The 13718-nt window shown below is 35.1% G+C and overlaps 3 protein-coding genes across 3 annotated transcripts; 1 reads left to right on the top strand and 2 right to left on the bottom strand.

Moving 5' to 3' along the window:
* Positions 1-4604: 4604 nt before the first annotated feature.
* LOC111804517 (HXXXD-type acyl-transferase family protein) lies at positions 4605-6263 on the top strand. The gene has a single exon (XM_023689352.2). The coding sequence runs from the start codon at positions 4745-4747 to the stop codon at positions 6068-6070; it is 1326 nt and encodes a 441-aa protein (XP_023545120.2). The 5' UTR covers positions 4605-4744; the 3' UTR covers positions 6071-6263.
* Positions 6264-6829: 566 nt separating this feature from the next.
* On the bottom strand, positions 6830-7777 carry MOP10 (Pollen Ole e 1 allergen and extensin family protein). The gene has a single exon (XM_023686200.2). The coding sequence runs from the start codon at positions 7499-7501 to the stop codon at positions 7001-7003; it is 501 nt and encodes a 166-aa protein (XP_023541968.2). The 5' UTR covers positions 7502-7777; the 3' UTR covers positions 6830-7000.
* Positions 7778-7944: 167 nt separating this feature from the next.
* LOC111802915 (putative inactive receptor-like protein kinase At3g56050) lies at positions 7945-12254 on the bottom strand. The gene is made up of 9 exons (XM_023687266.2): positions 11759-12254; positions 11537-11675; positions 11385-11456; positions 11134-11277; positions 10917-11057; positions 10181-10635; positions 9807-9997; positions 9588-9720; positions 7945-8721 (listed from the first exon to the last, which is right to left on the bottom strand). The coding sequence occupies exons 1-9, from the start codon at positions 11877-11879 to the stop codon at positions 8123-8125; spliced, it is 1995 nt and encodes a 664-aa protein (XP_023543034.2). The 5' UTR covers positions 11880-12254; the 3' UTR covers positions 7945-8122.
* Between the last annotated feature and the right edge of the window lie 1464 nt (positions 12255-13718).

Genomic DNA, 13718 nt, shown 5'->3' with positions numbered 1-13718 from the left:
ATAAATAAACTAAAAATAACGGGTAGAAAAATACAAAAAAGTTTGAATTTTGAGACATGTTATTATGACATGTTGCTGTAGTAACTTTAGACGTGTCGAATGCAAGACACAAATTTAACAATAATTTCTGTAAGAAAGTTTTCGAAAAGTTAGAATGAAAAAGTTTGAATTTGGAGATCAAAACAAAAAAAAAAATGAAAAAATTAATTAAGGCATGTGTAGAGTACGAAAGTGTAGAGACTAGAATAAAAATTCAGTTACCGACATTAATTTTATATATATATAATTTATAATAACAAATCAAGAATCCTTGCCCTCTATCTTTTTAGGAACTTTAATTGTGATTTTTAATGAACATGAATAAGGAATCAATGATTAAGATCATGATTCCATTTTTGGAGTGCCAATGGTATATATATATGTGGCTTATGATGTAATTAAAAATTTTGTATCTTAAAATATATTAATTATATTTTTTTAATTAAAAAATAGTGAAAGATCTACGCTAAAATTAATATTAAAAAATTTGATTTTTTTTTTTTGTGAAAATATATAGTGATCGGCTAAAACGGACAATATCTGCTAGAGGTGGTCTTGGGTTGTTACAAATGGTATCAGAGCCAGACACCGAGCAATGTGTCTAGCAGTGGGCTTGGGTTGTTACACGTGCAACCCAATAAGCCTAAGAGAAACTCAATTCAACTCTGAGACCAAGTAAAGAATCTACTGAGATAAGAAGCTTGAAAGCCTGCCTCGAATATTATAGGATAAAAATTATTGGTCTATCCCATGGTACAATAATACACACATAAACACGACATATATAAAAATGAATATACGAAGATGATAATTTTATAAATAAATGAACATTAAAAATTATTGTTGGGAGAGGACCAATATGTCACATGGGTTGTTATAGACATCGAAATTAAAAAATTATTTTCCTTCCAACTAAGCATTTAAATTAGATGCATACCGTATTTTAATACATCATATATCTAAATATTGCATATCTCAACCACTTTAGATTATATTCATCTTATTGAACTTTAATATCATGATTGACTTCAAATGTTCAGCAAAGTCAATTATATAAATTATTGTGTTTTTTAATGAATCATATCTTATTATATCTATGACTTAAAATAAAACATTTAAAAAATTATCAACATTTGGGTATGATTAAAAATGATAATGACAATTAATTAAGATGGGTAATCGAGACTATGCTCGTAGATCAAATTTAACTATTTTGAGTCTCTCGAGCGGATAGAAATATGAATAAAATATCGTGTTTTTTTTTTTTTTTTTTTTTTTTTTTTTTTTGATGAGATTCATGTTTATATGAAAGTGGAAATAAGGAGGGGGGGAAGAACCAGATGTTCACAGGCTGTATGTATATCCTCCATTGACAAAATAGATACCCTAAGAAAGAAAGGAAAAAAAAAAGATTTAATGAAGTATATGTGCTCATCCCAAAGGGATCCATGCAAGTGGGGCCGTCTGATTCTCAAAATGGACGGCCATGATGCTCCCATTTCAAGATGCTTAATTAAGGTACATGATTTTAGGTTACCTTACTTTATAGGTCACACTGTTAATTCTATTTTTTTTTTCTTTTTTAAATATCCATATCTCATCTAAATCTACCTTAAGAATAAAGGGTTATCTTGAAAAGACTGCAAATCTAATAAAACCATCATTTTATTTTTTTTACTTGCTTTTTTTTAAATATACCATTTATTTTTATTAATTTTAATGTGAGGAATAGATTTTTCTAGCGAAAGTGACCAAATCTTATGGTATAATTTTATTTATTATTCTTTTTTTTATGTTTATTTCAATCATAAAATAAAATTGTCACACCCTTTCATAAAAGTATATAATATATAAAAATAATCAATCAAACATGTGGCCTAAAATCTATGGTGCTGGTTTCAAATTTTCAACACAATAAAAACAAATCAACCGGTTGCCATCATCACTAATTGGTTTATTATTATTATTATTGTTTTTTCTTTCCCAATTTTTTTTTTTAAATAGTAATAAAATAATTACTAAATAGGTAGAGAAAAATGAAAAGAAAAACCTAGTTAGGGTAAAAAAGATTTAATATTTGAATTTTAAAGGGGGAGTTATAGAATTAAGGAATATTCCAAAGTGGGAAAGATGAAAAAGTAAAAAAATAAAGGGGGAAAATGAAAAGTTTTTCTTTAATGTGATCTCTTGGAGTCATCTCGTCTCCGATGGGTTCCACCGCCCCCCAACAACCGCCGCTGGCCCACCGCTGGCCCACCGCTGGCCCACCGCCCCATCAATATTCTTCTCCCCATCTCATTATCATTTTAATTAAATGTTTTTCCAATTTTATGCATTACAAATAATATCATCAAAATTACTATTTTACATAATCTCCCATTTAAGTGCGGTTACAAGTTTAACATTTTATATTATTATTATTTTTAATATATATTATAATTTAATCTGTTAAGACCACGAAACCTATCTCAACAGCCGATTCTTTCATTGTTTCTTTTCTTTTAGAATAATCCCGCCTACTCAGTTGAATCAAACAAAAAATTTGGCCAATCGAATCGAAAGTTTAGTCATTTTGAAGTTAATCCAATTTATAATTATAATGGTTCGAGACATCATATTATTTGTACATTTTTATCTATATTATAAAAATTATTCGAATAAATGAATTTTTTATCCTAAATATGAAGAATATTTATTTTTGAGATAAAAGAGAAAATATATCAAATGCTTGAGAATAATTAATCTTTAGTTTTTCATTACTTAAATCATAAAAACATTGCAATAATGACGCATGTGGAATAACTTTGCATTCGTTTTCCGATTTATTTATTTTTATTTTTTTTCATGTTAAGAATATGTATAGTGTAGATAAATGTGTGTATTTATCTAAATATTATAATAACTATTAATTTATTTCCGGAATTAAAAAAACCCCACTAATTGGTCAATGAAAACTTGACGTTTATTTCCTTAATTTAACCAAGGTTTTTATTTTATTTTATTTTTTTATTTACTTTGGATCGAGACAATAAATGTTAGTATATTACGGAGAATCTACGAGCCAATTGTAACGATTCCAATTATTTTGCAATCAGGAAATGAAATAGAGGTAGAGACGGAAATTGAAATTCTAGTTCATCCCGATGTTATTCCTAGTGAACGACCATCTTCGTAACATCCAAAAATAGTTTGAAAATAGAAGAAAAAACTATTTGCCAATCTCAAACAATCATCACATGAATTATATTCGAAAGCAATTAAAAGAAGAAAAAAAAGAAAAAGAAGAAGAAAATGAGTTATGTTCATAATAGTTTAGGAATGGTTGGGTGAAAGGGAATCAAACAAGCCACATGGGCAGGCAAATTCTTAGGTCAATTTAAGCAGTACCATCCCCATAAATAATTATTAAAAATATATTTTATTTTTACCCTATTGCCATTAACTTTTCTCCAAAGCAAAAAAAAAATAATAATAATAATAATAATTCCCAAAATGCCATTTTCAATTAATTAGTGGGGCCCACAGAATGTCCAGTGAAAATCACTTTTTTTTTTTTTAATATTATTATTATTTAAAAAAAAAAAAAAAAAAAAAAATATATATATATATATATATATATATATATATATATATATATATAATTAAAAAAGACAAACAAACAAACATTATTCGGAACGCAACACAACTGCGATCACATTCATACTTCCGTCCCCACCTTTTCACTTGTGAGTATCACTGTTTTGTCACTGTGTTTTTTCCTCTTTTCTATTTTTCTAAATTCAAAATTACCTTATTTACGCTTTTCAAGTCTGATTTTTTAATTAAAAAAAATGTTCATAAATGTGTAGACTTGGTTAAAACCAATTTTCAAAATTCTTAAATTCCAATTTAGCAAATTCCTAAATTTAAAATTTAATGTTAAAAATAATTTCCCTATACTATATATATAAAAAAAAGTTACAACATACAATTTTGTCTTCTAGTAAAACAAAAATGTTATTTACGATCCCTAAAGTAATTAATTTTATATATTAATCGAACTTTATGAATTGATTGATTTGATACAACGTGACATAAAATAAATTACAAGCGTTAAAAATTAATACTTAGCCACATAATTAATCGATATATTATATAAACTCATCCGTAACTGAATAAAAATATAATAATAATTAATAACTTTATGTAGGTTAGATATTTAAAAAAAAAAAAGAGAAATTAGTACGGATTATTTATTTGCCATCTTATCAAGTAAAAAGGAATTCCAATATCCCCACAGTATTTATTCGCTTCCTTCACAATTAAATACTCAAAATTACTGATAGGATAGAAAGGCTTAAAAGATACACAAAAAAAGAAACAAAATAAAAGAGGCTTTTTATTTATTTATTTTTGTTTAGAAACAATTTGTCAAACATTTAGCAGTAGACACTAGAAATCCTTGTTTCTTATCTTATCCTACTAAACCTTATATTAACATTAATATTTAATTTAATTAATTTAATTTAATTTAATTTAATTTAATTAAAAGAAAAAAAAGAAAATGGAAATGGAAATGGGAGTGAAGCGCGAGGTTTGAGAATCTACTTGCAAATCTTCTCTACAGTTGTGTTAATCAATTCCCCAAAATGTTGTCTTCAAATTCATTGCCAATTCTTCTCTGTTTCCCTCATTTCTCATCTTTCTTTCTTCTTCTTCTTCTAGCATGGCGGCTTCCAATTCCGTCCAGGTTAAGCACGTCCACGTCATCACTCCGGCCGACCCTCCTCCTCCCTGTCTCCTCCCCCTCTCCGCCATTGACTCCCAGCTCTTCCTTCGCTTCACCATTGAGTATCTTCTCATTTACACTCCCTCCTCTGCTTTAGATCGCTCCACCATTTCTTCCTCCTTTCGAGCTGCTTTGTCCCAACTTTTGGTTTTCTACTTCCCTCTTTCCGGTCGGGTTCGGGAGAGGCCCGACGCCTCCGGTCTCGAGGTTGTTTCTCGATCTCAGGGTGCGCTTTTTCTTGAGGCTGTTTCGGATTGCTACTCGGCGGCGGATTTCGACCGCCCGCCACGCTCTGTCGCCGAGTGGCGGAGGTTTTTGGCGTTTTCTGTGGAGGATGTTTTGGATGGATCTCCACCCTTGGTTGTTCAGCTGACGTGGCTTAAGGATGGAGCGGCGGCGGTTGGGGTTGGGTTTAATCATTGTATTTGCGATGGAATTGGCAGCGCCGAGTTTCTCAACTCCTTTGCGGATTTAGCTGCCGGAAGACTCCGCGCCGCCTCTGAGTTGAAACCGACTCCGGTTTGGGATCGGCATCTACTCAATCCACAACCCCAATTTTGCCACCGTCGGTCTTCATCTCCGCCGCCGGAGTTCCAGCGTGTACCCGATCTCTGCCGGTTCATGTCCCGGTTTACTGACGAACCGCTTGTTCCTACTGCTGTTACGTTCGGGAAAACGCATCTCACGCGCCTGAAGTCGCTCGCTCACTCCACGCGCCGCCCTGGTGTAGCGGCGTTCACGGCGTTTGAGGTTCTTGCTGCTCATATATGGCGGAGCTGGGCTAGATCCTTGAAGCTCCCTTCGAATCAAACGCTGAAGCTTCTCTTTAGCATTAATGTACGGAAACGGATCAAACCGAATCTCCCCGCTGGTTACTACGGCAACGCCTTCGTCCTCGGCTGCGCTCAGGCCACCGCCGGCGAGCTGGCGGAGAAGAAGCTGGACCATGCCGCCAGTTTAGTGAAGAAGGCGAAAGAGAGAGTCGGAGACGAGCACGTGAGACACGTGGCTGAGTCAGTGAGCGAGTCGAGGGCGTGTCCAGACTCGGTCGGCGTCCTTATACTTTCCCAATGGTCAAGGTTGGGGTTAGAGAAGGTTGACTTCGGCATGGGCCGGCCGGTTCACGTAGGCCCGGTCTGTAGTGACCGGTACTGCATTTTGTTGCCGGTTTACAATCAGACGGACGCTGTAAAAACGATGTTGGCGGTCCCCACGTCGGCCGTTGACAAGTATGAATCACTGGTCAGAAACGTGGCCACGTGAACTCACTGGATCGTGACACGTGGTGGAGTTGACTTGTAAAAAAATGTTTGACTCCTGTTTTTTTTTTTTTTTTTTTTTTGCGTTCTGATATTTTTATTTATTTAATTTTTTTTTGTCCTTCCATTTTACTACTTTCCTAATATGCCCCTCGGAGAAATGCCACGTGGATTCCACGATAAGGAAAAGTTTTGTCGATGTGTTTTAAAGCCCGCTGTCCTAACTTTGGGCGGCACAACGTGGCCGCTTAGATGCCCTCCTCCTTTTACTGTTTAACCAAATCTTTTCCGTAAAAGATTTAATAATATAAACACAAAAAGAAAAATGAAAACTAAATACCAAAATGCAAATAATTTAAGTAAACTATCAGGGGACCGGTTGGATTGGGTCGAAGAAATTGTTTTAAACCAATGCAAAAGTTCGGGTTTGTTGGACTGCTAATTCTTGACTCTAAAATAAAATATATTAAAAGTTTAGAGACAGACACAAATTAATCTATAATATATGTTTTATAAAATTTAATAAGTTTGGGTGTTTAATGAACCCGAAATCGAATCAAATCTATTTAGGTTCAGAAAATTAATTCAACCCAATCCAACTCCTATAACTCGGGATAGGGTCGGATAGGGTTGATTTAGGTTGTCGGGCCAATATACACCCGTGTAAAGTATATTATTGAAATGTATATATATATAAATAAATCATAATTTTTATATTATTGATAAAAAAAAAAAAAAAAAAAAAAGAATAAAATATTAGCATTATATTCTCATTCCCGATGATCGGGTTAGAAGGACATCAAATTGCAATTACATTTAGCATCAAATAAACTCCAAAACCCCAATAAAAAGGAACAAAAGAAACACAACCAATCAAAACAGAACACAGAGAGGTTTAATTCGTTGGACGGACAATTTAATGTCCTAATAATGTCTAGAGACATTTTTCAGGGTGGAAAGCCAACGGCCCGGCGGAGTAAACCGCCGCCCGATACTTGGGGCCGATGACGAACTTCTTGTCGTATCGGAGCGGCGCTCCGGCAATGCCATAGTTGAGATTGGTGAGAAGGTCACAGTCGGGCAGAGGAGAAGAAATGGGCTTGACTTTGCAGGCTTGGAGCGGGTGGTCAAGAACCGGGTGGGGCATTTTGTAGCCCACTAACTCGGCGTAAAAATACCCATATTTGTTGGTTTCGTACACCTTGTAGAAGCTCACTTGGTTGTTGTGATTCTTGCAAATCACGCTGATTTTCGCACCGGCGATCGGCTTCGCGCCTGTCAGCGACCAGCTTCCGATTTTCTGGCAGTTTTGGCAGTACACCATGCCCTCCACGGCGATAGCCACTGGCTTGGGGGTGGGTCGGGGTGGGTTTGCGGCGGCGATGTGGAGGAGGAGGAGGAGGAGGGAGAGGGAGAGGAGGCTTTTGGCTGCCATTTTGTGTTTTCTTTATGGGGTTTTTGTGTTCTTGAAGATGGGGTGAAGGGAAATTGGAAATGGAGATGGGATTTATATATTTGAAGGAGTTGAGAGATTTGAAGACGTGGGTGCAACTAATCTGACACCAATTTTGTTTTCTGATTGTACGTGAGAGCCACTTCGATTTGTGATGAACACAGTGATTAATCATTTTGTTCATCTTTTCTTATTAATCTTTCAATTTATCGATTTGTTTGATCTCATTGATCGATCGTGTTTATGGATCGTGTTGGATTGACAATTTGCTTGTTGATCTTCTTGAAGAATTAATCGAATCGAAGTCTTGTATGGTCGTATTCAACTTAATTATCAACGAATTAAGATACATCGACAAAATCACATCATTTCGTTAATGAATTAAGTCGTTAATCAAATCAAACCAAGAACAAAAAAGTAAGGAAAGAGCCTAAAACTTGTAATTTGTATGTGTATGTATATGTATATATATATGAACTATCTCACATATATACAAGCAAAACCTCTAAAGTGAAGATATCCACAGTATGATCCAGCAGAAAACTAGACAACATACAGAAGAAGTTCTGCTCATACTTGCAACAACAATCGAGTTTCGACACCTTATCGTCCTTCCGACGCAATCTCGAGCTCAGCCCACCAAAGAGGAGAAAGCCTCGGGATCGCTTCATCCGGGGTTATCCCAGTTATTAATCTCAACCTTGCAGTGATGAACTTCATTGTTGGTCTCTGCTCTGGATTGGAATGTAAGCATGTTTTTAGTAACTGACCGATCTGCTCCAACTGCTCCTCTTGGAACGATGCGAGAGTCGGATCGACGAGGTCCTTGAGAAGTTGGTCGAATCTTAAGTATTGTATTGCCCATTCTTCAAGTGAACCATTTTCTTCTGAATGGGGAATTCTACCTGTCATTAGTTCTAACAATACTAACCCAAAGCTGTAGATTTGGCTTTCTGGACCTCCTGATGAAGTGTTTAAGAGATGTCCGCTCGTGTAGTTCCGGACCTCTGCGACGATTTCGTTTTGTAAACTGCATTCGGCAATCTTTGCTGCGTAATCCTCGGTCAGATTGACAGCGGATGATGTAAGGTTGAGTTGGATTAGCGGCGCGGTCTGCTGCTCGTGCAAATATTCGAGGCAGTAAGCCATGCCCATTGCTATTCTCATTCGCATTTTCCAGTTCAAGTGCTCGAATTCTTCATCTGCAGAGCAAAAGAGAACGAAAAGACTCGATCAAATTTCTATCGAAACTATAGTATTGCTTGAATCGAACGTGGTCGTGATTACAAATGTGACGAAACGAACTCCTATGTCATCCTCATATAAGGAATAAGAACATAGAAAAATCCCATAGTGTTTATCCATGAATGAATGATATTTAGCATTCTAGCCTCGTCAACATAGTGCTGTTAGGGAACACGAACCTCCACAATGGTATGATATTATCCACTTTGAGCGAAAGCTCTCGTGGGTTTGTTTTTGTTTTTCCCGAAAGGCCTCATACCAATAGAGATGTATTCCTTACTTATAAACCCATGACCATCCCCTTAATTAGTCGATGTGGACTCCCGCCCAATAATCCTCCCCTCGAACAAAGTACACCATAGAGCCTCCCTTGAGGTCTATGGAGCCCTCGAACAACCTCCCCTTAATTGAGACTCGACTCCTCTCTTTGGAGCCCTCGAACAAATATACCATTTGTTTGACACTTGAATCACTTTTTGACTGTTGACATGGCTAAGTTAAGGGCACAACTCTCATACCATGTTAGGAATCACAAATCCTCGTATTGTCCACTTTGAGCATAAGCTCTCGTGGCTTTGCTTTTGATTTTCCCAAAAAGCCTCGTACCAATGGAGATATATTCCTTACTTATAAACCCATGATCATCTCCTTAATTAGTCGATGTGGGACTCCCGTCCAACAATCCTCAACAGCTAAAACTGGCCCACGACTCGGTTTTTCCACTATGCCCACGAGCTATAGACATGGACAGTTTCACAGCTAAAACTGACTACATTTGAATATAAGCATATCAAGCTGATTCTAGCTCGTGCCTGATACTTACCATGAAGATGTTCAAACAGCGTTCCGTTCGGAGCATATTCGAAAACCATCATTCGGCTGAAGGGCTCCTCTTCCTCGCAATACCCAATAAGGTTGACGAAGTTCTTGTGATTTACCTTCGACAGCGTATCGATCTACAACGAGGTAATACGCAATGTTAGAAACATCAGACTTGACAAAGAGGAAATGTGGGTCAGTGGGATTCAAATATCATCTATACCTTTTTCCTGAACTGAGTTTCCAACGCCATTGACCAATCTTTAGAAGACTTCACGGAAATGACGTTCACAGCTATCTCAACCCCGCTCGACAACGTCCCTTTATACACCGGACCAATGGGTGAATAACCGATTACGTTACTGAAATCCTCACAAGATACTTCAAGCTCTGATTTTTTCAGCTTTGGCACACCTGAAAACATATCCCACAAATTAACAAGAAGATGTTGTTGCCATAAACACTCTATCTAATCTATCCATGTAAAACCCATTAAACAGCCTAAGAGATTGATCTTTCTGTTTGAACTCAAGCAAGCCTAATCAGTTTCAAATTGGTATATCCAACAAGAAAGCAAAACTAATGAATGAAGAATACCAGTAACGAATGCTTTCTGAAGCTGTCCGCTTAATCCCGTCGCCCATGGCTTGACAGTGGCTTTATTGCTGGTCCAGAAGTAAATGGCAACGGCCGATGCGATAATGAATATGGCAGCCCCTGCACTTGCTCCTAAAACTACACCGAGTGAAGATGATTTATCGCTTTTTTCGGGTGAGTTTGAAGAAGGCGGTGGTGGAGGTAACACCTTGGGTGTTGCAGGTGAGGGGCTTGGAGGAGGTTGCTGGGACGGTGGATGTGAACTGTTTCCATTTGAGATAGATACATTGGTAGGTGGTGGTGGTGGTGGTGGTGGTTTTGAAACACTTCCATCCGATGATGACCCTTGAGTAACTTTAGCTTCTGCATCTGTAGGCTGCAGTTGCGACTGTATTTGAGTAGCTGGCGCTCGAAGCTGTCGTCTTCCTCTACTTTCTTTTATTTGAACATCATCACTAGCAAAAACGAAACATATAAATAAATTAAACTGTTTCTCAAACCATAAACATCGACAGAACAACGATTTGATTTCAAAAGGACATGTTTTCGAAGGAAGTCATCCATGATCGTGCACAAAAAGGTAGTTCTTCATTTCAATAATCCACAAGAACAGCAAATAACATTTCCAGTCATGGCATTTGTCTTCCAGTTCTTCCAAAATTTAACCAAAACATGCATAAGGTTCATCCTATTCAGTTAAGATCGACCTGTGATCAAATGAACCGTGCTGACATACCATGAAATCGATTTCTTGTTGCATAATGGCCCTTCAGCTGTATTAGAAAGCTGGTTTTCATCAACTTGAAACTCCGAAAGCAATTGAAGCTGATGAATTTCAGGAGATAAGCTAACAAGATGCTTGTTGTTATCCAACAGACTGCACAGATAAGAAACTAAGTTATTAAAGGCTTGGTGAAAGAGCTAACTCTCAAATTGTTGTAGCCAAAACATACAGAATTCCCAGTGAGAGATTGGTGCCAAGATCAGCTGGAAGTGGCCCACAGAAGTTGTTGTATCCTAAATCTAGCTCCTCCAGTTCTTCAAGTCCTCCTAATCCATCAGGGATGGTTCCAGTGAACGAATTGTTTCGCAAAATACTGCACGACGAGGTAGAAATCGAAGGTAAAACCGCGGTTAGCTGTTGCAGCTAGAACAAAACACAACTAAGAAAACAGAAATTGAGATCAAAGAGCTAAGTTCTTACATAGATTTTATATGGATTAAGTTCTTGAGCTCAGGAGCAAGTGTTCCTTCAAGACAAAGATTCTGCAAATTCCTGCATATCATATAATTCTACTTCAATATCATCTTCAGAGGGAAGGGGAGCAGGAACAGGATCAAAAATGAAGAACATACAGGGAAATAACTTTGCCATCTGAACATTCAACTCCAAACCAAAAACATGGATTAATATCTTCTTTGTGATCATTCCAATTTGACAAAGAATCAAATGGATCATTCACAACTCTCTCTCTGAACTTGAGAAGAGTCAAACCTGCCCAAGAACAACACACAAAGCAACTCAAAAACCCTTCAAACGTTCATCAAACCAGGGCATTAAAAAGGTTAAGAACTCACCTTCTTCATTCAGCGACCAACACAAATGAAAACTCTGAAACAGAAGACACGTTACAACCAACCCATAAACCCGAAATCGAAGCCTGAAGCGATGAAAACTCGGATTCTCAACCTTACCCATTTCAATCAAAGCAACGAAAGCCAAAACCAACACAAACCCAATAGAGTTTTAGCCAAATTCAAGCACCCAATGAGTTCAAAACGTCAAAATGAGCACAACAAAATGGGAAAGGATCAAAAGGAAAATGGATGAAACAGCGTTCTAATCAAAGAAAGCTAAAGCAAACCAGCCAACCACCAACGAAACTTCAAGTTAAAACGCGTAGTCCATTTCTAATTCATCTTTGCACAGAGATTTGGAATTTTTGAGGGCGAAAAGAACACATGCGGAGAGAAAATCAGCACGCCGCCGCAAGAAGACAAGTGGGAAGGACTGAGTCTAAATTTCAGAAACAGGGCCGGGCGGGCGGGCGAGGGGCCGAGCATTCAAGTGAACGACAAACGAAAGCTGCCTTTGGATGATGGCAATGGCATATCATTTTTCCCTTTGACTTCGTCAAACCCCATTCTTCTTTATGAGTTGACTGACTTCCGATATACGTATTTCTTCTTTTACATTACCCATTTTTATTTAATATAGTTTTAATCAAAATTTATTTATTTTCCTTAATAAAAAAAAAAAATTATTTGTAAGATTACTTCAAATCACAATAATTCTCATTTAATCAAAAATGGAAATTGACTTAATTAAAATAATATTAAAAAAACATTAATCAATAATTATTATTCTCTATATTTCTTTTATAGTACAAGGTAAGAAAATTCTTTAAGAAATTAAATAAATGTCAATTATTAGATGATATTCTATAATTATTTAAATCATTTAGCTAGAAATAAAAATGGTTTATTAAAGATTTCTATTTTTAAAATAAAATTACTTTAAATGAAAAAAAAAATATTGGGTAATTTCATACATCATGGACTTTTATTTAAAAAATTAAATGATTTTTGGGTATTATTTATAATTAAATAAAGTTGAGTATCTTTCCTGGAAGTTTCCTGCCCCGAATTATTAATTAATATAGATTAAATAAGATGGTGGTATTAGTACATCCAAGCGGGCTAGGACGAGTTCATAATATAAAATTATTAAATTATAATATTTTTAATTATTGTCTTATTGATTCTAAATTAGGTGAATCGGATTTTTTTGTGGGAAAAATTAATTAAAAAATAATTAGTTATTACTTTACGAGATTTTTGTATTAAAGAAATAAAAAGTTAAAATTGCTTCAAATTTAATTTAAATTTTGGCTTGTGTGTCCCACTGTTCCGTAATTTACAAAGCAAAATAATTTTTAAAATATATTATATTATATTATTAGTTTAGTTAGAATTGTATCTCATATATATAATTTTCTTTTAATTTTATATCTAAAAAAATAAATTTAAAAAAAAAAACTACAACTAAACCTAATTTATTTAATATTCAAAGTATGATTATGTTAAATTAAATATAATTATAAAATTATGAGACCATTTTTAATGTTACTACTTTTGAACTTCTAAATGATATAAATTTGTTGTTTACACCATTAATTTAGTTTTTAAATTTTTTTATGATAGAAACTATTTTTTCTTTAAATAATTTTATTGTTAATATTAAACTCTAGCCATACAACTAAGAGGTGTTTATATGATTTTGGGTCAATTCATAGGTCGACATTTTTTATCGGGTCAACTTGATTGATTTGAAAACGTGGTTATAACTCAACCCAACACTACCTGATATTAGTGATCGTTATGAAGTTTAAAAATATTTTATGTATATAATCAATATTAATGATGCGTTATGATTTATTGAATGTTTGATATTTGAACTTTACGAGTTTTAATCATTAGTAAAACATATTTTGTGATTAATATATATATATATATATATATATATTTTTTTTTTTAA

Source organism: Cucurbita pepo, chromosome 1 (genome assembly GCF_057944985.1).
Source record: "Cucurbita pepo subsp. pepo isolate OVF chromosome 1, ASM5794498v1, whole genome shotgun sequence".
In the NCBI taxonomy this organism is placed as follows: domain Eukaryota; kingdom Viridiplantae; phylum Streptophyta; class Magnoliopsida; order Cucurbitales; family Cucurbitaceae; genus Cucurbita; species Cucurbita pepo.
This window is presented reverse-complemented; position numbering and strand designations above follow the sequence as displayed.

Coding starts and splice junctions, on each gene's coding strand:
- LOC111804517 (XM_023689352.2), top strand. CDS start 4,745: ATGGCGGCTTCCAATTCCGTCCAGGTTAAGCACGTCCACGTCATCACT.
- MOP10 (XM_023686200.2), bottom strand. CDS start 7,501: ATGGCAGCCAAAAGCCTCCTCTCCCTCTCCCTCCTCCTCCTCCTCCTC.
- LOC111802915 (XM_023687266.2), bottom strand. CDS start 11,879: ATGGGTAAGGTTGAGAATCCGAGTTTTCATCGCTTCAGGCTTCGATTT. Junction 11,278..11,384: donor TTAATCCATATAAAATCTAT/GTAAGAACTTAG, acceptor CTCGTCGTGCAG/TATTTTGCGAAACAATTCGT. Junction 9,721..9,806: donor AAACTCAGTTCAGGAAAAAG/GTATAGATGATA, acceptor ACCTCGTTGTAG/ATCGATACGCTGTCGAAGGT.